Below are 26,881 nucleotides of genomic sequence, written 5' to 3' on the forward strand. Positions count from 1 at the left end.
TGAAATCAAGGTGGGGTACCCTGGACTTTCATTGTTGCCTGTTGTGTCAATCTATAAGCTCCCATCAAGTGTGGCTCGCTCGGGGAGACAAAAGGACAAGGGCCCCCGGAACAGATGGCTGGTGGCCTCGGAGACAGAAAAAGAGCGGAGAGTTGAGTCCTCGGGAAGAGGGAGACTGTGGACTCCATAAAGACTCGAGAAGAATGGAGTCCTTTGGTACCACGAGGGCCTGTCTTCCAGGAAGAGGTCCCCAGCCTTTAGGAGATGGGTAGAATTTTCCCTACCTAGGAATAGATCAATGGATGCCCAATGTTTGGGGATTCCTGACAGCTTCCAGGAGACTGGAGCGTCTGGGGAAATTTGATTGAGCAAATGGACCCTAAGAAAAGCGGGGTGTCCAGCCAGGCAGGGAGAAGATAGGCCGGGGGGGGGGGTCCCTGGCATGAGGGAGATGGAAGCAGCCCTGTGGACAAGGGACTTAGGGGAAGCAGAGAAAGGCCCTTATAGTGTGGGGACTCCCGGGAACCTCGGTGGCCTAGAGGCCCGGGTGCGAAGCTCTCCCCCCCACCCCCGGGGAGGAGGGGGGCGCTCGCCGGGTGGTTTGGGGACGGGGAGGTCCCTGGGCGCCGGGCAGGGGTGGGAGGGGGGGAGGCAGCAGCAGCCGGAGGGTGGGGCCGGGCGGGGAGGGGAGGGGAGGGGAGGGGGGGGGGCGGGGTCGGGCGGCCTGCCGGGGAAGTCACACTCGGCCACCGCCGCGGGCGCAGCGAGCGGAGACGCGCCGGGCCGAGGCGACCTGACCTGGACGAGCGGCGCGCGCGGGGGCCCAGGCGGGGGGCGGGAGGCAGCGCCGGGCAGCGCGGGCCGCGGGGCCCGGGAGAAGCGGAGCGGAGAGGAGCAGGGGACACGGGCGGGGCCGCCGCAGCTCCGGATGGGACCAGCGCCCGGGCCCGGGAGTCCAGGCAGGAGCTTCGGGAGAAGCCGTCCCTGGGAGAGTCACCCCTGCCTTGCCCTCCCCTCCGGCCCAGGCCTCGCTTCGCTCCCTGCCCGCCCATGTCCCAGTCCTTCCGCGGCGGGCGCCCTCCCACCTCGGCCCGGGGCGCCGGCTTCTCGCAGCTCTTTGCCCTCCCGGCCCGGTCAGCTGTGAGGTGCCCCCAGGCCGTTTCTTTGTACCAGCCTCCCCCAAGTCCCCACCCCATCCCAGGCTTAGATCCCCCCCTGCCCGGCTTGGGATTGTCAGGCCACTTCACGCCTCACTGTCCTCATCCCGGTCGCAGGCCCCCTTGGTCCCTTCCTCCTCCTGCCACCCTGTCCTCAGTCCTTGGTCCTTGCTGTAGGCTGGTAGCCCACTCCTTCCCGACCCAGGCTTCCCCCCATCCCCTTCTTGCGTGGTCCCCAGTACTTTCTGTATCCGGGCCGACTAAGCTTGCCCCACTTCTCTTCCTGGCCCTCTTCCCCAGGCTCCAGGCTGGGTGGTGCTTGTGCCTGCCCAGTAGGCCAGAGCGGCCCCTGCTTCGGGGGGCCGTGGGTCAGCGGCGCTAATCCCATGGCACTGCCATCTCTGCTGCTGCTGGTGGCAGCCCTGGCAGGTGGGGTGCGTCCTCCGGGGGCGCGGAACCTGACTCTGGCGGTGGTGCTGCCAGAACACAACCTGAGCTATGCCTGGGCCTGGCCACGGGTGGGTCCTGCTGTGGCACTGGCTGTGGAGGCACTGGGCCGGGCACTGCCCGTGGACCTGCGGTTTGTCAGCTCCGAACTAGACGGCGCCTGCTCTGAGTACCTGGCACCACTGCGCGCTGTGGACCTCAAGCTGTACCATGACCCCGACCTTCTCTTGGGCCCTGGTTGTGTGTACCCTGCTGCCTCTGTGGCTCGCTTTGCCTCACACTGGCACCTTCCCCTCCTGACTGCCGGTGCAGTGGCCTCTGGTTTTGCAGCTAAGAATGAGCATTATCGTACCCTGGTTCGTACTGGCCCCTCGGCTCCCAAGCTGGGTGAGTTTGTAGTGACATTACACGGGCACTTCAATTGGACTGCTCGGGCTGCCTTGCTGTATCTGGACGCTCGCACAGATGACCGGCCCCACTACTTCACCATCGAGGGCGTCTTTGAGGCCCTGCAGGGCAGCAACCTCAGTGTGCAGCACCAGGTGTATGCCCGAGAGCCAGGTGGCCCTGAGCAAGCCACCCACTTCATCAGAGCCAACGGGCGCAGTAAGTGTAGCCCTGGGCTGTCTTAGGAACAGGGGAGGAGGGCCACTGTGTTCCTGGAGCACAGCACGGAAATGTAGAGAGAGAGAGAGGCGTGGAGAAGTCACGTGTAATGGTTGGGACGGAGGAGCTGATGAGAACAGAGTACCTGGGAGAGGGCCTGGGTTAGGACAGAGTCTTAATATCACAGGCACAGGTGGGCAAGGCTGAAGCTGGGACTCGGGAGTGAAGAGTTTGGGGAAGCAATGTGGGTGCCTTGAGTAGTGGGTATGGGTGATGTCTATTCTGAAATGTGCACCTGCCTGTGAGCAGAGACTCCCTAGACTGGATCTCCAAGGTAGCACAGAGATGACTCTGTGGGTTTGGGACTCAGCAGACGTGGTTGGGAAAGCAGGTAAAGCTCACACAGAAGTTGTGAGCACAGGTGCCTGTGAGCCTAGGGAGAGGCAGGTGGGAGAGGAACAAGGGGGGCTGTGAGGTGTAGCAAACACAGCTCTGGGGGAAGGGATCATCGCCCCCTTTCTCTGGGGTCTGGAGTCGGGCTCCGACTTTTGCCAGATGGTCCATGTGGCCCAAGGGCACTTATGACATGAGCTCCAAGGTGGGGGATGGGAACATCTGTTGGGTGGTCGATAGGTAGGGCACTCACTCTAACGGGATGATTCAGAGAGGGGGCTGCTGGGGCTGGATGCTGTCTCAGGGCACCCTTCTGTCATGTGCACTCCCAGTTGTGTATATCTGCGGGCCTCTGGAGATGCTGCATGAGATCCTGCTTCAGGCCCAGAGGGAGAACCTGACCAATGGGGACTATGTCTTCCTTTACCTTGATGTCTTTGGGGAGAGTCTCCGGGCAGGCCCCACACGTGCAACAGGCCGGCCATGGCAGGACAATCGAACCCAGGAGCAGGCCCAGGCCCTCAGAGAGGCCTTTCAGGTATCTTCGGAACCACACTGGAGATGGGTAGAGGCACTGGTCGGAGGGTCTGTTTCTCACAAGACCCCACAGAAGGCCCGGGAACGGGGCAGGACTTGTGAGCGACCTAAGGGAAGTGACCAGAGAGTCACTCTTTCGGGACTGTGACTTAGTGTGCTTGCCAAGCCTGACTTTGGCCACCGCCAGCTCTTAGGGGGCTTTCCCGAGTGCCAGCAGTGAGCCAGAAGGCAGGAAGCAAAAGATCTGAGCCTTGCCCCAGAAAGGGTTGCCATCCTTATGGGAGAGGCGAGGTGAAATTATAACACAGTGACAGAAGGAGAGGAATCTGCGCATGAAGCAGATCTCAAGAGTCAGGGGTTAAGGGACAAAGGGTGGATATGGGCTGGGATGAGGAAAGGCTTTTGTGAAGGCAATTAGACCATTGTAATGTCCATGGCAGATGCCACATTCCCAGAGTGGCAGGGCAGGGATTCAAGCCCCTGTAAGGGAAAGATAGGAGTTCACGTTTGGCCTGGTAAGAAAGGAGGGTTCACTTAAAAAACAAAAAAACAAGAGAGAGAGAGAGAGAGAGAGAGAGAGAGAGAGAGAGAGAGAGAGAGAGAGTTAGTTTTGAGACAGGGTCCCGCTCATGCCTTGAACTGGTAGCCTGAGCCTTCCAAGTACTGGGATCACAGGCACGAGATTTAAACAGCGTTCCCTTGAATCACCTCTGGGAAGTCAAGTGACAAAGACGTAGATTGAAAGGATGTGGGACATTAAGGACCAGGATGTGAGGTTTTGCATGATGGTAAAGTGTAACATAATTCAGGCTGCGTTAGAAGAGGGGACGGACTGTAGGTTGTCAAGGACTGCAGCAATATGACTTGGACGAAGGCTGTACTAGGAAGAATAGAAAGAAAGACATTTACAAACGAATTTGCAGAGAAAGTCAGTGTTACTGTACATTTCTCATCTCTGCCCCAAACTCTCAACAGCCTGCTCCCTACAGAATAAAATCCCAACTCCTTCCCATGACGGTCAAGACTAGGCGGTTAGCTCTCTGCCTGTAGTTTCAGTTGTATTTTGATGCCCTCATGCCGAGAAGTCTGGCTGACTGAGCCTTGCCAGCCCAGGCCCCGGACTGCCTGCCTCAGGTGCACTTGGCTCCTTTTGTTTGCATGTTATTTTTCACCCCACCCCACCCCCCGTTCTAAACTCCCTCCTGAGATCATCCCCACGAGTCTCTATTCCCTCCCAAGTTCTTACTGATCCGTGTATATAAGAGTTTCCTACTTATTTATCCATAGCCCTCAAAGGGTATTTGAGGTGGCTTACAGAATGACCTTAGGATCCTTTCCACTCTGAGATTCTTTGGTTCTAAGGAGAGTGTACAAGGGCTGGGCCCGGATGGCCATTCTTCTGCAGTGAGTAAGGTCTTATGCGGCTGTGATTATTATATATTTGGTTATGACTGGTGAGCGTGTCTGTCTGTGAATGACAAATCTGTTTGCATGCTTGCCTATGAGTCTGTGACTGTCATCCGTGAACACGAGCAGTGATAGGACAGGTTTTGTTTATGTGGTAACTTTTCCCGAAAACAACTGTCTCACCTGTGTCTATGTAACGATTCCGCGTTCTGGAAGACTCAGAGCAGTACTTTACCTTCTAAGGAACAATTCCTAAATCCCGGGTTGAGCTGAGTCTCTTACTCTGCCAACTATAGAGCACATTATTTGGTTCATGTTTGAGTCCCTTAGACCAACTCATGGTTAGTATTCACTGAATGTCACCTTACTCAGTACTGGGATGCAATACAGAACATGCTAGAAACACTCTGTCTTTTTGGAGTTTACAGTTGGTAGTCAAGGCAGACAAGAAGCAAGCTTCCTCATTGGTGATAAGGGTTACCAGAAGAGGAAGAAAAACAGCTGAGTGGCGTGAGAAGAAAGGGCACTGGACCCTGGCTAGTTCAGGCAAGGCAGGTCGACACCTTTCCTGGACCATAGGACTCTACAGTCCTCTGGGTAGGAATTTTTGTCTTGTTTTTTCTTTAGGTTCCAGGGTTCAACTGAGGGTCTTGTGTATGCTAGGAAAGTGCCCTACCACCTCTACACCCTCATCCCTGGGTTGTAGACTTTGTGCGAAAGACAAACCTCTTCCTTGTATGAGAATTACCAGCAGTCAAGAGACCCCAGTCCTTAGAGTGGGGGGAGGAGAGGTCTGGTCAGCCAACAGCTCTATCAGGTAGTCCATTCTTGCTTCCTCCCTTCACTGCAGGCCTCGTTCAGATGGAAAAAAGGATGATTTTTGTTCTGACCTAAGTTACGAAATAGGCAGTGAAGAATGAACACAGGGAGATCCAGGCTTGACGTGTATGGGAGTGAGGCGTTTTCAGGAAAAGCTTCATTGCCAGGACTGACAGAGGGGAGGGCAGCATGGAGGCCAGTGGGCAGCTCTGGCCAAGAACAAAGAGCAGTGAGCCCTTCCTCCAGAGATGCTGGTCCGCTTGGGTCTCAGACCAGGTCAACCCTGAAAAGATGGTAGATAAGTCAGGAGCCCTTGGTTGTAGGCAAGGCAGGAGCCCTTGGCTGTAGATGTCCAGAGCCTTTCTAAGCTGCTGGAACACCCGGCGCAGTCTGGGTATCAGCCACTGAGGAGAGAGAAAGAGCTGAGCTTAAGTATATTGATGGGATTCTTCTTTCCCATTCAGTCATTGCAGTCCTAGGGCAGGGGCTGTGTTCATCTTTACATCCCCTGTGCCTAGCATATAGCAGATATTCAAGACATAGATATTGAGTCAAATTAATGTGTGTGTGTGGGGGGGGGTGTTATTTTAGAGAGAAGTAGACCTTCCAGGCACCATAAACCAAGATAATTAACCAGGACAGGTAAGAAAAGTCAATAGAGTAGAACTTACTAAGCAAGCAGTCAAGTTGGGAGGGTTCAGGTTTGCACTGAGAAACTGAGGATACAGGGCTAGAAATCCTAACCCCTGCAGGCCCACCATGGAGCAAAGGGGCTGTGTGTGGCAGCCCTTATCGGTAACCTCAGCACTTGGCATTAAGACAGGGAGGCTGCTGAGCTTTTGAGGCCAGCCTGGGCTACCTGGTGAGATCCTATCGCGACAAAACAACTACCAGAATGGGAGAGAGCATGCAGGCCAAGGCTAGGGAGGGCAGTTCCCCTTCCTGGAGCCTAGTCATGGCTCCTCCAGCCATGGCTGGCAGGACTCTCTGCTGGGCGCAGAGCAGGACTCAAGGTGGGTGGTGCCCTCTTGGCTCGCCCCCCATTGAACTCCTTATTTTTGGCAGTGGGGCTTGTTTGGTTTTCCACTTGGGGACCACTCTGAGTTAGTGGGACTCAGTTAGCTACCTTTGCCTTCTCTTCAGTCTCTGAGTAAGTACATAAAGTGTTGGGAGTTGTTTTTGTTTGGGGTTTGTTTTCTTTTTTTTTTAGTAGCTAGTTAGTGACCACAGCAAAACATTCTTGAATAGCCATTTTCTAAGTGTGGCCTTGGGATCCTGGGGCCCCCAGAAATCCTTTCAGGGGGGCTGGGAAGTGAAAAAGTTTTTTAAAAATACTGTCAAGACGTTATTCACCCTTGTGACTGTTCTCCTGTGATTTTGCTGTGGGGTTTTCTAGAGGTATCGCAATGTGGGGCGACGTCACCTCTCTGACAGCTCATGCATTCTTGTGTTTTCATGGTTTATCAGGCTCAGTTTTAGTTTTAACTTCTAACTTGGTAACTATTGATAGATATAAAGTGTCTGTGGGGTCCTCAATCAGTTTTCAGAAGAGAACTGACTAGCAGCAGGCTTGTAATCCCGGCGCTCTGGGCCTGAGGCAGGCACCAAAGAGAGCAAGACCAGGGCTGGAGAGGGGCTCAGTGGGCAAGAGCATCCACTGCTCTTCCAGAGGACCCGGGTTCAGTTCCCACATCAGGTGGCTCACAACCGCCTGCCACTCCAGCTCCAGGAGTACTCAGTGCCCTGAGGTGCACACACATGCAAGTGAAAGGGGACTCAGAGATTTTTTTAAAAAGTTCTTGTTTTAGATAGGGTCTGCTGTGTAATCCAAATTGACTTTGAACTTTCCATTCTTCTGCCTTAGCTTCCAGAGTGCTGGGATTATAGAGGTGTGTTACCACCGAGGGCAAAAAATTTGATTACTGCCAGTCTAGGGGAAATCTCCAACCTGGAGAGTCCCAGGGTCCAGAAAGTGTTAGAAACCTATTACCAGCCTTTGTTGAAGCCTAAATTGTGCTACTCTGATGGTTTCCAACTCTTTCCGACTGTCAGTTGTCAGTGCCACCATACCTCTCTATTTTTGGAACAGGTGTCAGTGAGAGAACCCTCTAGGCTGTCCCCGAGGATCACTTCCTGTCCTCCCCTTCCCTCCGGAGCCTCCCTTCTCCTCTTTCTCCCTCGTCCTTTCCTTCTCTCACTCCTGCCTGAGAGGGAATGTGTTAAAACTATACAATCAGCATATAAGTTCCCCAGTAAGAAAATGCTAGTCTAATATAACAAATGCATATTAGAAACTGACTTCATTATTTCCTACCCAGAACAAATTGATAGCTGTAGGTCACATGTGACATATCCAGTATGTCTGTGTGCTCCACTTGTACTTTCTGCGATGAGAATAAACAAGACTGGTAGAAAATGGCCAGATTTTTGTTCTGATTTTGCTGTTGTTTTATGAAATGGGGTCTCACTATGTAGCCCCAGTTGGCCTGGAACTCACTAAGTAGACAAGGCTGGCCTTGATCTTATGGTTTTCTTCCTGCCTCGGCCTCTTGAGTGCTGGGATTACAGATGTGAGCCACCATACCTAGCTTGAAATGGCTAGATGTTTATCTATCGCTTCACATGGTCATAGTTCACAAAATACACTGAACTGGCATCTTTCTCTGCTGTGAGACCAATTTCCTGTCTGAGATGTCTTATTTAGTTGTGTGGTCCAAGGCTGAGCAGTCCTGCAGCTAGGGAAGGTGGATATATGAGGCTCAGAAAAGCTAGATATCAGTTTGGCGAGGGACAGAGATGTGTTGATTCATGTCAGTAAAATGTGTGCCTGGCTGAGGCCATATGCATCATTTGCTTATCTGTGCAATGTGTGTGGGCATGTGACTTACATGGCATACATCTGATTCTTAATGAGCATGCTGTTTATGGTAGGTGTTTCCTACAGGCACAGTAAATTAAATCATAGTTTTCACAGATGGAATCACTGTCTCAAAGTATTTCTCTCAGGAATTGAAATCTAATTCACTCACTGTGTACCAGTGACCCACTGTGAAAAAGTCAACTTTCAGTGGATAACATTATCAGCATTTAACCCAGATGGGCAGAACTGTAGCCCTGGTTGGCCTGGAACTTACAGAAATCTGCCCACCTCTGTCTCCCGAGTACTGGCATTGAAGGGGTACCCAGGAAGTAGGGACAGAGGAGCTCCCATGAGTGTGATAGGCTGGTGGGAGGCAAGGAAGGTGATGGGCTGAGTCATAGATGGAGCTGATTTCTTCCTGCTGCCCTTTCCAAGACCAGCCCTATCCGTCTTTCATACAGGGATACCACCACCCTTCAATACCGCGTGCTCTCCTGGGGTTTAGTACATTTCAGCCGTCAGACTCCCCTGTGCATGTTTTATACTGTGTGTGTTTTACCAAGTTTTCCTACAGTGGTTTCTTTCTCTCATGCTCAGTTAGAATCCTGTTCACTCTTCCCCATGTACCATGATGCAGACTGTACTGGTGATCACCTACCGAGAACCCCCAAATCCTGAGTATCAGGAATTCCAGAATCGCTTGCTGGTCAGAGCCCGGGAAGACTTTGGTGTGGAGCTGGCCCCATCCCTGGTGAGTAGATCTCAGAAAGCCAGAACAGGCTATGAGCAAGCCACGCTTTGGGCATCACTTCCATCCAGGATATTGCCTTTTCTCCCCTGGGACCAGGTGAATAAAGATGGCACCATAGGGGTAAGAGAAGGAGAGGAGGAAGATGGGGAAGGGGAGAGGCAGAAGTGCACTGCAGGGGTGGGAAAGGGGCCCCATAGGACATTTGGAGAGTGCTGCTGAGGTTACTGTCCCCAGATGAACCTCATCGCTGGCTGTTTCTATGATGGCATCCTGCTCTACGCCCAAGTCCTGAATGAGACGATACAGGAAGGAGGCACCCGGGAAGACGGACTTCGAATTGTGGAGAAGATGCAGGGACGAAGATACCATGGTAATGAGAGGGATGAAGGGAGGCCTGAGGGCTGACAGCGGGCTCAGCAGTGGAGCCAGCAGAAGAGACACTCCAAGGACCACAGGGAGAGGGGGGGAGGTCAGGAACAGGCAGAGTGGGGTCAGACTCAGCCAAATTAGGGCAACAGGAGGAGGGGGCCCAAGGAAGCTCTCAAAGTGAGGGATACTTTTTTTTTTTTTATCTTAGGTGTAACTGGACTAGTTGTTATGGACAAGAACAATGACCGCGAGACTGATTTTGTCCTGTGGGCCATGGGAGACTTGGATTCTGGGGATTTCCAGGTGACGGGGAGAGGACAGGGAAGAGAGAGTGGCCCTAGAGTCCAGTGGGGACAGAATCAGTGGTCCTGGGGCAGGTGCTTGCTCCTGGTGCTGGACCTGTGTCATGGTGGGAGTCTCAGGGAGGAGGCTGGGGGGCAGGCCTGTGGGCCCAGTGCTCTGCTTCCTCACAGCCCGCAGCCCACTACTCAGGAGCCGAGAAGCAGATCTGGTGGACAGGCCGGCCTATTCCCTGGGTGAAGGGGGTCCCACCTTTGGACAATCCCCCCTGTGCCTTTGACTTGGACGACCCATCCTGTGATAAAAGTGGGTGTGTGCAGGGACTGGGAGCAGTCCTCCCCTTTTACCTGACCCCTGCACTCTGCCTCTGACACCCTCTCCTGCTCCTAGCTACGTTCTATCTTTATCTGCAGCTCTCTCCTTACTTCTTTCCCTCAAGAAAGCTGCGCACCCCTGCCACCCCTGTCTCCTCCCCCTCAGCCCTCTCCAGTCCTTCTCAGGGCCTCTCTCTCTCCTTCTTCAGCTCCACTTTCCACTCTGGCGATTGTGGCCCTGGGCACAGGAATCACCTTCATCATGTTTGGTGTTTCCAGTTTCTTAATTTTCCGGTGAGTTCTAAGTTTTCCTGTTCCTTACCTCCCTCCTGCCATACGGCCCCTGGCTGAGGCCAGGGGTCCCTGTTATGTGGGGCGGGGGTGACAAATCTGCCTGGTGTGGGTCTCTGGGACTAGCACCTTCCTCTCTAGCCTTTTAATTTGGTTGCCCTGCATCCTAGATGTTCATTTTGCCTTTGTCTGCAACCTGGATAGACTAGTGATTTTGTTTCTGTTTTTGTTTTGAGACAAAGTCTTGCTATATAGTCCAGGCTGGCTTTGAACTCAAGATCTTACACCCTTAGCCTCCTGAGTGCTGGGATTACAGATGTGTGCCATAGTGTCTTGTTTGACTACTGATGTTTGTTTGTTTGTTTGTTTGAGATAGGTTCTCATTGTAGAGCTCTGGCTGGTCTGGAACTAGCTATGTAGACCAGGCTGGCCCTGAAATCCTCTGAGATTTGCCTACCTTTGTCTTTCAAGTGCTAGGATTAAAGACATCCTCCACCATGCCCAACTATGAATACTGACTTTTTAAAATTATTTTTTATTTATGTATCTCCTGTGTGTCTATGTGAATGTATACCACATGCAGGTGTAGATGCCTGTAGAGGCCAGAGAGGCCATCAGAACTCCAGGACTCTGAGTTACAGGTGGTTATGAGCCACTCAGGATGGGTGCTTGGAATTGCACTTGGGTCGTCTGGAAGAATAATAGGTGCTTCTAACCACTTAGCCATCTCTCCATCCCTTGAGTACTGATTTTGAGTAGAGTTAGGATTAAAGGTAAATTTCTATGCACTGGTTGTCCCTGGCTCCCTTCCCCCACCCCACTCCCGCTAATATGCAACAAAAAATTTCACAGTTCTGGATATTTGGGAAATCCAAGATCAAGTCACCAACAAATTCTATGTGTAGTGAGGGTGCACTTTCTGATTTGCAGAAAGTAGTGTTTCACTGTGTCTTCACATGGTGGGAAACTGGATGCCCTGATTTATCTATAGATTGGGGATGGAGCTACTTGATGGTAGAACTCTTGCCTAGCGTGTTCAAGGTTTGACTCCTAGCCTGGAGGAAGGAAGCCTTCCTCCTGAAGAGAGAGGAGAGGTAAGGGACAAAAGGGGAGAGGAAAGAGAGAGAGAGAGAGAGAGAGAGAGAGAGAGAGAGCGAGAGAGCGCTACAGCTGTGTGGTGGTCCACATCTATAATCCCAGCATTTGGAAGGCTGAAGCAGGACGATCATCATGAGTTTGAGGTCTACCTGGACCCCTTCTCAAAACTAACCCAATCCACTTTGCCTCTAACACTGAGTGCACACAGGCACTCACCAGAATGTGGTACATGTTTCCTTAGGTCCCAGTCCTGACTCTGTGGTAACGGTTGTAGCTCCCTTGCAGCTTAGTGGGTGGCAGGACAGGGGTTGGCAAGCAGCTGAGCTGTGCAGTCCTTACAGAAAACTGATGCTGGAGAAGGAGCTGGCTAGCATGCTGTGGCGCATTCGCTGGGAAGAACTGCAGTTCGGCAACTCGGATCGTTATCATAAAGGTGCAGGCAGTCGCCTAACACTGTCGCTGGTGAGTCCTTGGCTCTCCACCTTCCTCTGAGTTCCTGTTCCCTGTTCTGTCTTATCCTGGACCTTTCCCGGCACATTGGCTTGTAATGATCGCCCCTTGCACTACCACCACCATCTAATGTTCCTCTCATCCTTCCGCCTCCATGTTGCCCTTGGCCCCAGCGGGGATCCAGTTACGGCTCGCTCATGACAGCCCATGGGAAATACCAGATCTTTGCCAACACCGGTCACTTCAAGGTGAAGAGTCGTCTGCTTGTTCTGGTTCCCAACCATCTCATTGTGTCTCATGCCCATCTACCACCTCTGCCCCTGAACCTCTTGCCCCTCATAGTCCCCTCTCTGCATCCAGCTAAGCTCCTGGATGCTCTCAGTTCTCCAGGATTTCTCCGACACGCCTTCTGATGCTCCATTTCTTTTTCTCTTTCCACCTGCACCTTAGGGAAATGTTGTTGCCATCAAACACGTGAATAAGAAGCGCATTGAGCTGACCCGGCAAGTTCTGTTTGAACTCAAACATGTACGTACTTTCTTGGGTATGAGTGGGAGGTGAGGGTAGATAGGGAAGAAGAAATGAGGAAACCATGGAATGGCCAACTGGCTAAGAGGGTAAGGGCCTTATTTATTTATCACTGATCCCCCATCATAGGCGTAAGTGGGAGGAAGGTCATTTCTCACAGTGGTGTGTTTCTGTATCTAAAATTTAGCGCTGCCAATTCTCATGTTCTCTTGTTTTTCTGCTAGATGAGAGATGTTCAGTTCAACCATCTTACTCGCTTCATTGGAGCCTGCATAGACCCTCCCAACATCTGCATCGTCACTGAGTATTGTCCTCGTGGGAGCTTACAAGTGAGGGACAGGTGTAGGAGAGTGTGGTGTGCAGGGGAGGTCCTAAAGTCACACTGTGCCAAGTGATAGCCAGTGAGACTTAGGATGGATACTGATCTCTTCCACGTCGCTTGCCAGGACATTCTTGAAAATGACAGCATCAATTTGGACTGGATGTTTCGCTATTCACTCATTAATGATCTTGTGAAGGTGAGTCTTCTCCAACCCTCCTGACTTCGTCCACTAAAAATGCCTTCGGTGTTCAGTCTTTGCTACAGTTTCTCTCCTAGATCTCAACCAGTCATGCTTTCTCTAGGCCCCCTGCTCCAGTGCTTGGGGATAATGGGTAAACATGGGTTCTGGGTTATCACTGTGTGTGTGGGGGGCTTTGATCTACCGTATCAGAAGGGTTCTTGTCTTCCTGTCCCAGATATCATAAATGTTTCTCTAGTGTCTCTTTTACCTCAAAGCAGGGGATGGGGAAGGATATTAAAATCTCTTAGCTATAGCTGGGCATGTCATCATATGGGAAACTGAGGCAGGAGGTATGCTATGATTTTGAGCCCAGCCAACACTCCATAGTGAGTTTCAGGCCAGTTTGGACTGCAGAGTAAGATCCTATCCAGAAAAAGAATATTAAGCAAACAAAAACAATGAAAAGACATGCCTTAGCTGGGTGCTGGCAGTATACACCATAATCCCAGCACTTACTGAGACAGGACGATTGGGAGCAGCCTGAGCATCATAGTACGAATCTGTCTTAAAACAAGACAAACAGAACCAAATCCCTTGAGCAGCAGACAGACACATGAGGTCTCCAAACACTTCCTCTTATTTTAGACTTTGACCAATGGTATGTCTGTGTTTTCACTAGCTGCTGAAGACATGCTAGTCTTTAACTAGTGCATCTAAATCTAACTGATTTTTTTGGAGACGGGGTGTCACTCTGTAATCCTGGCTGACCTGGAACTCGATCTGTAGACCAGGTTGACCTTGAACCTAGAGATCTGCCTGCCTCTGACTCCTGTATGCTGGGATTAAAGGCATGTGACACTCCTGGCTTTTGATTTCTTTTTGAGACAGGGTTTCATGTTACCCAGACTGGCCTTACACTTACTATATAACCAGAAATTGCTTTGAACTCCTGACTCTACTGTCTCCATCTCCCAAATGCTAAACTATAGGTGTGTACCACCACACCTGGTTAGAGACTGAAATTTAAAAAACCAAACATGTGTGTATGTGAATATATATATTCATTCCCATGGTCAGTTATTTTCAAATGACCCAGAGGCCCACAAATGACGGGGACACAGGTGAATCATGCATGGTTAGACAGGTGTACAGAAGCAGGTCTCAGAGCCAATAAGCCCACTCAAGAGATCACCTAACTGTACCTGACTCTGGCTCTGATTTTCTGCTAAATTCTAGAAAGTTTTTTAAATTAATTTACGCATATAATTTCGCCATAAGTGAGAGAGAAAAATACTAGGTAAAGGCCATGCATTTCTCATCAGGAGATGTGATGATAAACATGAAAAACAGCGCTTCTTTTCAGTTTCCACAGCAGTGAGTTCACCAGCCGAGGCTTCCTGAAGGTCTCTTGATACTCAGAGACCGTGAGTGGTTCAAGGCCAGGGCTTACCGTTTACACCGTGGATTCTGGTTACCTACCATGCAGAACCCTCTATCCTTTTTCTGACCGGTCTGCTCTGACTAGGGTTTCTGTTTGGGGAAGCACAGCCTCGTCCTCCTCTGCCCTCCCTGCCTCCTCCAGGAAGCCATGCTTCTGCGTTGGCTGGGTGGTTATTTCTCACCTGTTTTTCACTCTTTGCCGATTTACCGTGTTCTTCACTTCTGTCTGGTCTGGCATTCCTCCAACAGACCACATTCGCCCCACCACAACCTGCTTCCTACACAGTGCTACACACTAGACTTCACACTGTGGTGCTTCTGGACGGTAGGCCAGAGTCTTCAGCTGAGTCTTCCTAATTTGTTGCTAGGTGTGAAGCCACTTCAGGTGCCATATTAGTTTTGGCTGTCCTGCCACTATTCAGAAGACTGCCGTTATCCCCGTTTATAAGCATTTCCCCCATCCCTGAGCCTGAGTACCTAGATACTATTCGTTGTACTAGGAGAGATGGCTCTCCTGTTCTGCCTGCTTCCTTGAGTAGAAGCTCTACAAGGGACATCAGCTCAGCTCAGCTTGTTTTTGCCGTCTCAAGAGCCTTCAATTTCTAATGAGTTTTGGTGAGTAGTCTGGGGTGGCCTAAGCCACATATGATCCAGACACTTCCTCTGTATCCTGCAGGGTATGGCCTTTCTCCACAACAGCATTATTTCATCTCACGGAAGTCTCAAGTCCTCCAACTGTGTGGTGGATAGTCGTTTCGTGCTCAAAATAACAGATTATGGTCTGGCTAGCTTCCGATCAACTGCAGAACCTGACGACAGCCATGCCCTCTATGCCAGTGAGACTACTTCCTGTGTCAGCCCCTCCCCCAGCCTCCCTCCCCTGCCACCTCCCTTTTGTACTGCTCTTCAGGCCTTGACCATTCCCTCCCAGAGAGAATATGAGAGGTAGACCAGTAGTAACACAGGGGAGTCCTCAGGGTTGACTGTGAGAGGTAGACCAGTAGCAGTGATGGGGGGAGCCCCCAAGGGAGGCTGGAAGAGGTAGAGCAGTAGCATGACATGGGATGAGCCCAGGTGGAACCCAGGATGTCCTATTTAGGCAACCTAGCCAGCCTGTTCACTCTTTGCAGAGAAGCTGTGGACAGCCCCAGAACTGCTGAGTGGGAACTCCTTGCCAACCACAGGCATGCAGAAGGCAGATGTCTACAGCTTTGCGATCATCCTTCAGGAAATAGCGCTCCGAAGTGGCCCTTTCTACTTGGAAGGCCTGGATCTCAGTCCCAAAGGTGAGAGTCAGGTGCTATTCACAGCCTCTTCTGCTAGGGGAACCTTGTTCTTCATCCAAATTTTCTGTCACCCTCAGAGATTGTCCAGAAGGTTCGGAATGGTCAGCGGCCATATTTCCGGCCGAGCATTGACAGGACACAACTGAATGAAGAGCTGGTTTTGCTGATGGAGAGATGTTGGGCCCAGGACCCAGCGGAACGTCCAGACTTTGGCCAAATCAAGGGCTTCATTCGCCGGTTTAACAAGTGAGAGGGCACTGAGGCTCAGAGGCTCCCAGGGATAGAAACTTTATCATTCTTAGTGGATGAGGCTGGTGGACCCCAAGGGTGGGTTGGACGGGATCTCCTGTTAGTCCTGAGGACCTTGGAGCAGGTGTCATATCCTGGCCTCCCTGCAGGGAGGGTGGTACGAGCATATTGGACAACCTCTTGCTGCGCATGGAACAGTATGCCAATAACCTGGAAAAGCTGGTGGAGGAGCGCACACAGGCCTATCTAGAGGAGAAACGCAAAGCTGAGGCACTGCTGTACCAAATTCTACCCCAGTAAGACCTTTGTCCACCTTTTCCAAGACGTCCTTGGGTTCTGCCTCATCCAACATCTGAGAACTCTTTTGCAACCCAGGGAACCCTACAATGCTAATTCTTGCCACAGTGAGCCCTCCTGGCTACAGGCTAAATGGTCTCACGGTGTCTTCAAGTGAGCTTCCCAGCCCTCCTTCTCAGGGCACTGTTCTTCCTCACCTCTGTCTGGCAAGTGTATGCGGAACAATTTCAACAGGAACTGCTTAGCCCCACGTGGGTCCCCTCACAGCTCCCCACCACTCGGGCACCCCACTGTGCACTAGGTGACATCTTCTCAACCACTTGCCTCTTCTTCCACCAAAGCCAGTTTTCATGCCACAGCTTGGCTGTGCTGCAGCCACACACCCTGTCCTCCTCAACCACCCCCACACTTCCCTGGAGTTGGGCTGATGGTGTCCCCTTGCTTCCTAGTTCTGTGGCCGAGCAGTTAAAACGGGGAGAGACTGTCCAGGCAGAGGCCTTTGACAGTGTCACCATCTACTTCAGTGACATCGTGGGCTTCACAGCGCTGTCAGCGGAGAGCACCCCCATGCAGGTGAGAGGTGTGAGCAGGCGCGGGCGGCACTGGGTTCTGGGAGCCTCAGTAGACTAGTTTGCTCTGGAGTTCTCCTGTCTTTCGGTTTGAGAATTTTTAGGAACGTGGGCACGAATTTCAGAGCCTCTGCTTTCCCATCCTGTTAGGTGGTGACACTTCTTAATGACCTTTATACCTGCTTTGATGCCATAATCGACAACTTTGATGTCTACAAGGTGAGAGCTGGAGCTGCCCTCCTTCTAAGACCCATTTGAAACATGGTTTTCTGAACCCCCACATACCATACCACTCTGCAGTCACTGCTCCCCAAGTTTCTCCAGCATTCTAGTGCTCTTCATTGGATGTGATTCCAATAAATGTGGACACTCTGGTCCGAAACCTGTGATGCGTAGGGCTCCCTAATCTTGGCCATCACTTTAGTTCCTCTCTCTCTCTGGGGTATTAATATAGACACCTTCCAGAGGACTAACAGAGGATGTGGGCACAGACTGACTGTGGGGTGAGGGGCAAGACACGATTACTTGTTATAAAGTTCTTTGTTAAAGTCGTTTAGTTGGCTTAATTGTCCTTGGGAGTAAAAATACTGATTTTATAGATAGTTATGTGGCCTTATACAAGTAACAGGGTTTCTCTGAGCCTCAGTTGTTGCAGTAATAGAGTAGGTATACGATAGCCTATGGGCTGGTGAGATGGCTCAGTGGGTAAAGGCGCCAGGCCTGATGACTTGGGTTCGATCCCTGGAATCTATCTGAGAACCACTCCCACAGGTTGTCCTCCGACTTGTGTGTGCATACGTGCACACGAATAAATGTGAGAAGTATTTCTTAAAAGTGCCTAACATTGAGTGTGGCATATGGCAAATAATTATGCTGGGCAGGGTGATATCTGCCTGTCCTCCCAGTATGTGGGAGGCTGGGCAGATGGATCATGAGTTTACCGTTGGCCTTGGCTTCAGATCCAGACGATATCTAAACATAAATAAGGACCTTTTAAAGCTTACTCTACCCTCTCCGATGTTTCCCTAACAAAATGCCCAGAAACCCTTTACCCAGGTTCATCAGTTGCTTTTATTTCCTCCTATTTATTTTAGATGTCTTCCCCCTTCTCTGGAGTGTTTGTGAATCAAACCACAGCTTTCTCCATGCTAATCTGTTCTGCTGTCTGACAACATTCCAGTTCTATTTTATTTTTAAAAGCTCATGTAATTATTTTGGGACCATTTGAGAGGTAGTTTTAGACACAGTACACTCCCCCCTTTATCCCTAAATACTTAGTGTGGGCTCCCCTACACATTTCACTGTGCATCATAGGTTTGGTAGTCATCAAAGTCAAGTGGTTGCTTCTTCCCTCCGACAGTCAGGCTGCCTGGTCCATGTTATTGCGCCTGCTTTACCTTCTTCGGGCCTTTGGGTTCTTTGATTAGGATCCCACTTCTGTCCACTAACTATTCACCAGATGCTGGGGTAGGAGGAGGAGTTAACTACTTCCTTGTCTGACTTCCTCATATCCAAGTTCTCAGGACCATGGCATGTAGTTCCTAGTCAATCTGGCCAATCATGGCCTCCCAGGCTGTCAGGATGACTCCCAGGAGTGCCCATTTTGTCTCCCGTTCTCACTTCCACTGATATAGCTAGAAATGACCTCTTCAAAGTAGTTTTATTAATATTTTTTTTGGGGGGGGAGCTGAGGACTGAACCCAGGACCTTGCGCTTGTTAGGCAAGTGCTCTACCACTGAGCTAAATCCCCAACCACTAGTTTTATTATTTTATTTATGTTCATATATCTTTGTGAATGTATGCCACATGCATGCAGTTGCCCATGGAGGCCAGAAGAGAGTGCCAAGTGGAGTTATGGGAGTTTGAGCCGCCATGTGGGTGCTGGGAACTGAACTCAGGTCCTCTGGAAGAGCAGCCAGTGTCCTAACTAACTGAACCCACAGATGGTCTTTTAATCTTCCATTTAAATCAGGTGGAAACCATTGGAGATGCCTACATGGTGGTCTCTGGCCTTCCAGGCCGAAACGGTCAGCGCCATGCACCGGAAATTGCCCGCATGGCCCTCGCATTATTAGATGCAGTTTCTTCCTTCCGCATCCGCCATCGACCCCATGACCAGCTGAGGTTACGTATAGGCGTCCATACTGGTAAGGCTGATTCTCACCCAGCCCTAGGGTCTACTTGTCTGGATCTCTCCCAACCATCTTGTTTTTATAGGGCCAGTCTGTGCTGGCGTTGTTGGTCTGAAGATGCCCCGGTATTGTCTTTTTGGAGACACAGTAAACACTGCTTCTCGAATGGAGTCTAATGGTCAAGGTGAGGACATCAGCCTTTAACTCCAACCTTGACCTAGATCTGTCTTGCTCTTTTCTTCTTTCCAGAGTTCCTCCATGTCTCTGAGTTGGGGAGTTCTTAAGTGCCTTGACCTTGGGCATGTATTGATTCGTATAAATGTGCATTGGGAGGGCTGGGGGCTTTCTCAGGGGTGGCTGCTGGGGTATAGCACTCTCCAGCAGCGTTATTTTTCCCTCTTGCCTTTTTTTGACTTGTCTTCCTCCCTCTGCTTCTGGTCTACACTACCCCAGCTCTAAAGATCCATGTCTCCTCGACTACCAAGGATGCCCTGGATGAGCTAGGATGCTTCCAGCTAGAGCTCCGTGGGGACGTGGAGATGAAGGTGATGGCAGGACCCGGGGGAGTGGATCATGGGAGATAAAAGTGGGGGAAGAGAGGGAGATGAAGGCACTAATACAGAAGAATCTGAACTATGCTCACTCCCCTGCCTCCAGGGAAAAGGAAAAATGCGAACTTACTGGCTCTTAGGAGAGCGGAAAGGACCTCCGGGACTCCTGTAAACCCCAAGCCGGACAATCTCCTGCTGTTGGTTCTTTGATGGGCAATGACCACCGTCTCTCCACACAACAAAAACCAGACAGTGACATATGAGATGGAAAACATGCACACACACACACACACACACACACACACACACACACACACACACACACCCTGCCTTATATGCAAGTCATAGCCCTCTGCAGCCTAGCCTTGTACATATACCTGCCCTCCCTGGCTTCTTGTAAATATCTGTATCTAGACCAGAATATTTTGTCCAAGTATAAAATAACAACAACAAATCATGGTGTCATTGTCTGGGGTCCAGGCCATCTCAAGGGAAGAATACGGGGTGTGGACACGGTTACTCACAGATTCAAGGAGTTAGCAGCTTCAGGAGGAGAGTGCTTTATGTGAAACCCCCTCATCAAGTACAGAGAATTAATTCCACCCACACCTACCTCTGTAGTATAGACAGAAATAAATTCCAAATTCCTGGTCCACTCTCCTCGTCAACTCTTAGGCTGGAGTTGTCCTTGGCCCTCCACAGCCCTGCCCCCCTCCCTGACAGGAAAGGGAAGACATCACCCCCATTTGGTGGGGGAAATTCTCAAGTTCGTAAGGCAAAGGCTGCCCTAGAGACAGGGGCACTGGTGTTGAGAAGCTGCAGTTCTTCCGGAATGGTGTGTCCAGGGTCCTGATGTTACTGACACCCTGGAGGAGTGTGAGGATGAGGACTGATGCCATCCTTCCCCAAGCCAGAGCACAAGAGCCTATCTTCCCCCACCCAACGCCTAGTCACCCCCACACACCGGTAGCTGTGATGCTCTCTGTATCCAGAACGTTTCAGGCTGTTCTTGGCGGTAATCGTGAGGCTGTGAGGGAAGAGACATCGAATAACTCCTGGTCTTTGGCGCTCTCCCTCAGCTTCTGGGTTAGCTGCTTTCCCACTGCCCGGCAGAGCCCATCGGTTCAAGTAAGGTGGGCTGGGTTCTCACCTTTGTAGGGGCCGGAGGCCCTGTTTGGACCAGCTTTGCTCTGTAGTCATGGTGTGTTACTGACTCAGCCTCAAAGAGCTTCCTTGGAGGTTCTTGCTCAGCCTGTACCTCTTTACTATGGAGCCCGGGGAGAGGTCAAGGCCAGTCCCAGTTTTCCCCTCTCCCCTCCCCCTTCCCAGGCTCTCACCAGATCTGGTGGTGCAGGACCACCTCCAGCATAGCTTCCCGCTTCCCTGCAGGAGGGCAGAGGAGGAGTCTGATCAGGAACAGAGTTGAGAGGAGGGGGGATCTCGGGGTTTGCCCTTGGAACCACCAAACAATCCACAATCCCACCAGAAGGTCCTGTCTCTTTTTGTCTGCCTACTGGTCTCTCATGCTTCACACCTCGAAGTGGCTGACAGACGTTTCTTGGGGGCTGGTATGAGTCTGTCTGGGTGGTGCTAGAAGGCATAGGTGACTGAGGTTGTATGCTGAGCAATCCCTGGTGTCCATGTCGGAAGAAGTAACTCTCAGAGCCATCTTGCGACCTCGGGATTTGATCCAAGTGGTTGGTGGCTCTCTGTGGACCCCATGGTAAGTAACTATGAGCTCACTTCTCATACTGACCCTCATCACAAACTATTGGCTCCCCTAGGAAAGTGGGGTTGGCCTTCGGGAAAAGGGAGCAGGCCAAACCTTCATACCTCTTCATCCCAGTTGTAAAGGAGACACTGGCCACGGGGCCGTGTTTTACAGAGAAACTCAGATTTCCTCTCAACCTCTGGGGGTTTCCATGGCCCTCGGACTCCGGGTTCTGAGACTTGCAGAGGTTCCCAGGGTTGGTGGCATGGCACACAGTAGCAGTACTGATCCCATGTGCTAGTATGAGGGAGCAGGTCTGGTGGCGGGTTTCCAAACCCTTGAGGAACACTGGAGCTGAACTTATGACCAGGTTCAGAGTCAGCAGGCCCAGGTCCAGAGGCAAGACCAGGCCCATGGGCAAGAGCAGGCCCAGTGGCAGGACCTTTGGAGCCCTGACCAGTATCAGAGCTCTGGCCAAGACCAGAGCCTGAGCCCGAGCCCGGACCAGAGCTGTGGCCAGAGCTATGGCCAGGATGAGAAGAGGTAGGAACAGGGCTTGAGCTGGGATCTGAGGCACAGGGATTCCGAGGTACATAAGAAACACAGAGGGGCTGATAGCCAAACCTCCCATGGCCTATGTGATGGGGTCTAGGGCAGGCAGCTTCCAGAAGACTGTCAGAAGAGGGCTCTGTGAGAATAGAATACGGCCCATGAGCCTCTTTACACAAGGTGGCTGGAACAGTGACGGCCTCGAGGGTGGACCTAGGACTGCCACCGGAAGAAGGAATAGGTTCTGAAGTGGTCTCGGGTCCTTCGGAGCTGGGGTGTACTTCTAAAGATCTGAAAGAAACAAATACGTCAAGGTGGTCAAAAACGCTGCGAAATTAGTCCGTTGACCCTCCTTGTTCTCAAATCCATGGCTCTTACCGCGACCGAGATTCCTCCGTAGACTCGGTCGTCTCCATTTTTCAAACTCCAGCTACCGGGTTGCCATAGAGACGGCCAACAACTCCAGGAGACTGCGCAGAGCTAGAGCTGGGCGGACCCGAGGTGGCGGGTAGGAGAGAAGATACACAAACGCTCTCGGGGCGGAAGTCTCAGACTAGGTACTCAGCAGCAACCCCAGCTCCATTGGGCCTCACCTGGGCTTTTAAGGTCTCACTAGTCTGAACCCTTGCCTCCACGGCCAAGTTGACTCGTTGTGACTAAGGTGACTTATGGGGATGCACGGAGACAAGTACAGATGGGCATCAATATGAACTCTTGCTTGCCTGGTTCATTCCCTAAGTTGGGAGAAAAACGTCTTTTTTTTTTTTTTTTTTAATTTATTTTTTTAACAGTTTAAGGATGAAAATCTATGAAGTAGGGCCTGAGAATGCAGCTCAGTGGTAGGAGTGCTTGTTCAGTATGCCCAAGGTCCTGGGTTCCATCCTCAGCACACATAGAGATAACAGCAGAATGGAAGGGAATATGGGACAATAGATAGTCATCCAGGCAAATTTCTACTGCTATTTCTTTTTCTAGAGGCTTGATCTAGAACGGACCATTGGAAACCGGCAGATCTGCACTATGCACTTACCCCTTTAACCACTAGACTGGGTCGAAGGATCTTTTATTCTGACCATGGCCAAGAGCGATTATAGCCCCGAATCAATTTCTTTTCACCTTTGTGGTATAAGTCCGTTACATATTTAAGACAGGAATGCAAAATTGAAGGAGAATAAGTTTATTCATGCCACAAGATTTCTTTTCCCTCTTTCCACCCACGCATCCAAGTCTGTGGTCCTGGGTCAGCTGGCAGGTTTAGCCAGGCGGCCACTGCAGCTGTCGGCCTCCAAGAACGTGGATATGCAGGTGATACACGGACTGCGCGCCCATCTTCCCGTCATTGACCACTGAAATGAGGTCAGGGATCGGGGTCACAGGAGAGGTCAAGGGCTAAAGAGCACACTGAGAAATGGGGATGCATAGGTGAGGAGGCCAAAAGACAGACTTCACTCACCAAGTCGATACCCATCTCTCAGACCCTCGGCCTTTGCTGTCTTCTTGGCCACAAGGAGTAGGTGTCCTAGAAGCTACAGGGAGAGGAGAGGGACAGAGGTGGCCTCCTTCATAGGAGTCAAACCCCTGGCTTGATCCAGGCCTCCTCCCAGACAGGCCCCTGGCCCTGTCCTCCCCACCTGCTGGTCTTCTTCTTCAGCCTGGCTAATTCGAGGAATGGGCTTCTTCGGAATGACGAGAAAATGCACAGGAGCCTGAGGAGCCACATCACGGAACACTAGACACTGGGAGCAGGGACAGGTGAGAGGTCACTGTTACTTCATCAGGCCCAAGGGCACCTATGAAATTCTCAAGAGGGTTGGGCCCTAGGGAGATCTTTACCTGCTGATCTTCATACAGAATGTCAGCCGGGAGGCTGCGATCCAGAATCCGGGAGAAGATGGTTGGCGTTGCTCCTCCAGGAGCTGCATTCTGAGCCTTGGCCACTTCACTTCCGTCACTCATACCTGCATTTCCCCGGACCTGAAGTTGGGTTGGGTGAACCCAAGGGAGAGAGCTAGCAGTCATTTTTCCCATGCACTTAGCTGGGACTGGAAGAAGCTGGGCTCCAAGGGTGACTCCAACTTCATTCTTCTAAGAACCTATTGGTGGTTCCACGCTAGGGCAAGTCCCTGAATTTCAGAGCCTGAGCAGCAAAGGGTAGGCCAGATGATGGTTGGCCTGGTTACAGAACAGGCAGTAATTACTATGTAGGATTTAGGAGTGCATTTGATTCCTGAAGATGTGATTAAAGAAATAAGGAAATCTAGCGCGGTACAGGTAAAAGGACCTAGAAATCTGTATGTAACTCCAGCAGCTGGGATGGGGAGGCAGGAGGATCAATAACTCGTTATTCTTAGCTACACAGGAAACTCCAGGCTAGTGTGGGAGACATAAGACACTGTCCTCAAAAGCCAACAAAACAACACTGAGGTCTCAGTTCCTATACTGCCATGGAATGCATCAGACGGATCCCTGGGAGTGTCAAAGACTGGTTTGAATCCTGTCCTAAGAGCTGGAAGCTCTTTACTGTGTTTCCATTTATTTCTACTGTGCGTTTTCTGATCTTTAAGCCTTGCTACCTTATTTATGTTTTTAATATATTTGTCCTATCTGACACTGGCTGCTCTTTTGTTTGGGTGTCACACTGGATTTCTTATTTTGCACCTTTCCTGTTGTTGCTATGCAGGCCCGGCTGCTGAAGCCCTGGTAATTCTGCTGCTCCCGTCTCCCAAATGCCGGGATTATAGGCATGTGCCACCATGCTCGGCTTCTTACATTGGATTGTAATTCCAGTGACTAGAATCAGCGGAGTTATGTAAGAGTTCAGCTAAGTGAACTCGGCTCTACCAGAGGGGACAGATAAGAGGTAGGACTACCCCAGTTTCCCACCGGTTCAGAGAAGGCCAGAGTCAGTACTTTTACACTGAAGCGAAACTGTGGGCTAAATCAAATCACTGTTGGAAAATGTGGAAGACGAAAGAGCAATGCTGGCGCGCATTACACGGCTAGAGATCTGAGAACTGCCAGCTAGCTCCCTGAGGGAGAGCTCACTTTCTGGAGGGGGCACGGCTGAGGCAGGCTGGAGCACGCTCTGGGCCAGCACCACCAGCTCGGTCCCAACCGGGATGCCCTGGCTGTTCCGGGAAGCGGTCGCCGCTAGATCGCTTCTCTCGCGGGTTCGACCGCAGAGTCCCTGAAACTGATCCTCGGGAGAGGCAGTGGCTCCGCAATGATGCGCGACGCGCGTGCCGGTCCCGGGACGCGCCAGTGCCTGCAAGCCCCCTCGTCCCTCCGGCTGCTTCTCACCTGCGCCCCCCGGGGCCCCGCGGCCGCCAGGGTTCTGCGCGCGGTGCGCAAACCCACTGCCAGCAGCACGGCAGCAGCCATCTTCCCGGAGCCGGCCGCCTTGCAGGCGCAGCCCCATTGGCCGCGTCCGGCTGGGGGCGGGTCCCGCCGCGCAGCCCATTGGCTGCCTCTGCCAAAGCAGGGCCAGTTTTTGTCTAGTAGCGTGAAAATTCTTTTTCCATTGGATCCCTACTTAGTTTTGCTCTGAGATTCATCCCCACTCCATTGGAAGAACTAAATCTGGGGGTGGGATTTTTTTCCTAAGGGGGCTCAGGTTCACCACCTTGACCGAGCATTGGTGGAGGTGTCTGAGTGGGTGGGACTTGATCGTCCTCGGCCGGTCCCTTTTAGCTCTGGCACTGGTGGGGGAAGAGGGCGGGGGCTCGCCACCTGCTGCACAAAAGGCTAAATGTAGCGCAGACTCTTCTCCGCATTGGCCAAAAGGGCGGGGCTCTGAGGGCATTCGGCGCTTATTGGCTCCAGAAACCATATAGGCGGGGCTAAAAGGGAACTGCGAGCCGGGCTTTTTTAATCTATAGGATAGGTACCTAGTTTATAATAATAATAAATAATAATAATAATAATAATAATAATTATTATTATTTATTATTATTAGATTTTCTATTCCCTTTACATACCAACCATAGCCCTCTCCTCCCTCCAACCTAACCATTTCTTATCAATTGAAGTGGCCTTTGACCACTTCAAAGATTTAAAACATATTGTATGAAAGTTTTTTTTTTTTTTTTAAAGTTTCTGTCAATTTGTTTTATCACTTACATCGATATTATGCAACAGTTTTCAGGGCATTTTCCCCCCTTAAACAGGTAAGGATAGGAGCATCCTGTGCATACTGTACTATTTTCCTTTTCACTTCATAAATGGTGTGTAGTGCCATTAGCTCTGTGAGGCAGTGAAGCAGATTTTCTTTTCATACATACAATGTTTTTTATTGTATATGTGTTTCTGACTGTGGATTATGGGCATGTGAGTGCAAGTGTCCATGGGTATAAGAAGGCATAGGATGAACTGGAGCTGGAGTTATGGCTGTTGGGAAGCACCTGATGTGAGTGCTGGTAGCTGAGTTCCAGTGCTCTCCAAGAACAGTATGTGCCCTTAACTGCTTAGCCATCTCTTCAACGCCTAAAGATTGATGTATATGTGTGGGTGTATGTGTAAGTCTGCATGGGTGCAAGAGGGTGTCAGAGATTCCTTAGAACTGGAGTTACATACAGGTGGTTGTGGGCTACCAGATGGGAACCAAATTTCAGTACTTTATAACAGCGGCAAACACTCTTAAGCACTAAATCATCTCTTCATTTCTTTATATTTTGAAATAAGAAACAGGGTATTCCATTTGAGAGGCAGAGGCAGATGCAGAAGAATCACTCATGAGTTCCAGGCCAGCCTGGTCTACATAGCAAGACACAGTCTCAAAATACATCAGTACCCCCACTATTCATCACCTGATGAGTTATAGTCTGGCACAATAGTGTAAGTTCCCTGCTGTGGATATCGCTCTGTGTAAATAAAGTTCTGATTGGCCAGTGGCCAGGCAGGAAGTATAGGCGGGACAAGAGAGAAGAGAATTCTGGGAAGTAGAAGGTTGGAGAGAGACACCGCCAGCCGCCGCCATGAAAAGCAACATGTAAAGACACCGGTAAGCCACAAGCCATGTGGCAAAGTATAGACTAATAGAAATGGGTTAATTTAAGATAGAAAAGGTAGATAACAAGCACCCTGCCACGGCCATACAGTTTGTAAGCAATATAAGTTTTTGTGTGCTTTCTTGGTTGGGTCTGAGCGACTGTGGGACTGGCGGGTAAGAGAGATTTGTCCTGACAGGGTCAGGAAGGAAAACTCAAACTACAGTTCCCTTATATCTTTAGCACCTGTTTTGGTTTTGCACACGGCCTGGTATATAAAT

The 26,881-nt window shown here is 51.0% G+C and overlaps 3 protein-coding genes across 5 annotated transcripts; 1 reads left to right on the forward strand and 2 right to left on the reverse strand.

Annotated features, from left to right (window-relative positions):
• The first annotated feature begins 736 nt into the window (after nucleotides 1-736).
• Nucleotides 737-19,641, forward strand: Npr2 (natriuretic peptide receptor 2). Of its 2 annotated transcripts, XM_036178009.1 has the most exons (22): nucleotides 737-2,210; nucleotides 2,936-3,141; nucleotides 8,864-8,977; nucleotides 9,212-9,347; nucleotides 9,555-9,649; nucleotides 9,820-9,952; nucleotides 10,170-10,254; nucleotides 11,691-11,811; nucleotides 11,973-12,047; nucleotides 12,250-12,327; nucleotides 12,552-12,656; nucleotides 12,774-12,845; nucleotides 14,947-15,106; nucleotides 15,401-15,556; nucleotides 15,634-15,802; nucleotides 15,955-16,101; nucleotides 16,552-16,675; nucleotides 16,822-16,890; nucleotides 18,645-18,819; nucleotides 18,890-18,988; nucleotides 19,258-19,349; nucleotides 19,462-19,641. In XM_036178009.1, exons 1-22 carry the CDS (start codon nucleotides 1,544-1,546, stop codon nucleotides 19,525-19,527), a joined length of 3,144 nt encoding a protein of 1,047 aa, XP_036033902.1. In that variant the 5' UTR covers nucleotides 737-1,543; the 3' UTR covers nucleotides 19,528-19,641. The 2 variants fall into 2 exon arrangements, with proteins under 2 accessions (XP_036033902.1, XP_036033903.1); XM_036178010.1 differs by lacking the exon at nucleotides 11,973-12,047 and having other exon boundaries at nucleotides 1,042-2,210.
• A 258-nt stretch (nucleotides 19,642-19,899) lies between these two features.
• Spag8 (sperm associated antigen 8) lies at nucleotides 19,900-22,053 on the reverse strand. Of its 2 annotated transcripts, XM_036178012.1 has the most exons (7): nucleotides 21,994-22,053; nucleotides 21,189-21,906; nucleotides 20,890-21,064; nucleotides 20,693-20,738; nucleotides 20,506-20,620; nucleotides 20,320-20,382; nucleotides 19,900-20,221 (listed from the first exon to the last, which is right to left on the reverse strand). In XM_036178012.1, the coding sequence occupies exons 1-7, from the start codon at nucleotides 22,029-22,031 to the stop codon at nucleotides 20,027-20,029; spliced, it is 1,350 nt and encodes a 449-aa protein (XP_036033905.1). In that variant the 5' UTR covers nucleotides 22,032-22,053; the 3' UTR covers nucleotides 19,900-20,026. The 2 variants fall into 2 exon arrangements, with proteins under 2 accessions (XP_036033905.1, XP_036033906.1); XM_036178013.1 differs by lacking the exons at nucleotides 19,900-20,221; nucleotides 20,320-20,382 and having other exon boundaries at nucleotides 20,509-20,615; nucleotides 20,693-21,064.
• A 723-nt stretch (nucleotides 22,054-22,776) lies between these two features.
• On the reverse strand, nucleotides 22,777-25,051 carry Hint2 (histidine triad nucleotide binding protein 2). Its single transcript, XM_036178830.1, has 5 exons — nucleotides 24,916-25,051; nucleotides 23,449-23,589; nucleotides 23,247-23,351; nucleotides 23,069-23,141; nucleotides 22,777-22,961 (listed from the first exon to the last, which is right to left on the reverse strand). Exons 1-5 carry the CDS (start codon nucleotides 24,994-24,996, stop codon nucleotides 22,870-22,872), a joined length of 492 nt encoding a protein of 163 aa, XP_036034723.1. The 5' UTR covers nucleotides 24,997-25,051; the 3' UTR covers nucleotides 22,777-22,869.
• Between the last annotated feature and the right edge of the window lie 1,830 nt (nucleotides 25,052-26,881).

This window comes from Onychomys torridus, chromosome 2, assembly GCF_903995425.1.
Source record: "Onychomys torridus chromosome 2, mOncTor1.1, whole genome shotgun sequence".
In the NCBI taxonomy this organism is placed as follows: Eukaryota; Metazoa; Chordata; class Mammalia; order Rodentia; family Cricetidae; genus Onychomys; species Onychomys torridus.

Coding starts and splice junctions, on each gene's coding strand:
- Hint2 (XM_036178830.1), bottom strand. CDS start 24,996: ATGGCTGCTGCCGTGCTGCTGGCAGTGGGTTTGCGCACCGCGCGCAGA. Junction 23,590..24,915: donor CGGGGCCCCGGGGGGCGCAG/GTGAGAAGCAGC, acceptor ACCCAACTTCAG/GTCCGGGGAAATGCAGGTAT. Junction 23,142..23,246: donor CTGAAGAAGAAGACCAGCAG/GTGGGGAGGACA, acceptor CTCTCCCTGTAG/CTTCTAGGACACCTACTCCT.
- Npr2 (XM_036178009.1), top strand. CDS start 1,544: ATGGCACTGCCATCTCTGCTGCTGCTGGTGGCAGCCCTGGCAGGTGGG. Junction 9,953..10,169: donor CGACCCATCCTGTGATAAAA/GTGGGTGTGTGC, acceptor CTCCTTCTTCAG/CTCCACTTTCCACTCTGGCG. Junction 19,350..19,461: donor GTGGGGACGTGGAGATGAAG/GTGATGGCAGGA, acceptor CCCTGCCTCCAG/GGAAAAGGAAAAATGCGAAC.
- Spag8 (XM_036178012.1), bottom strand. CDS start 22,031: ATGGAGACGACCGAGTCTACGGAGGAATCTCGGTCGCG. Junction 21,907..21,993: donor ACGGAGGAATCTCGGTCGCG/GTAAGAGCCATG, acceptor TGTTTCTTTCAG/ATCTTTAGAAGTACACCCCA. Junction 20,383..20,505: donor GGCCTCCGGCCCCTACAAAG/GTGAGAACCCAG, acceptor CTTCCCTCACAG/CCTCACGATTACCGCCAAGA.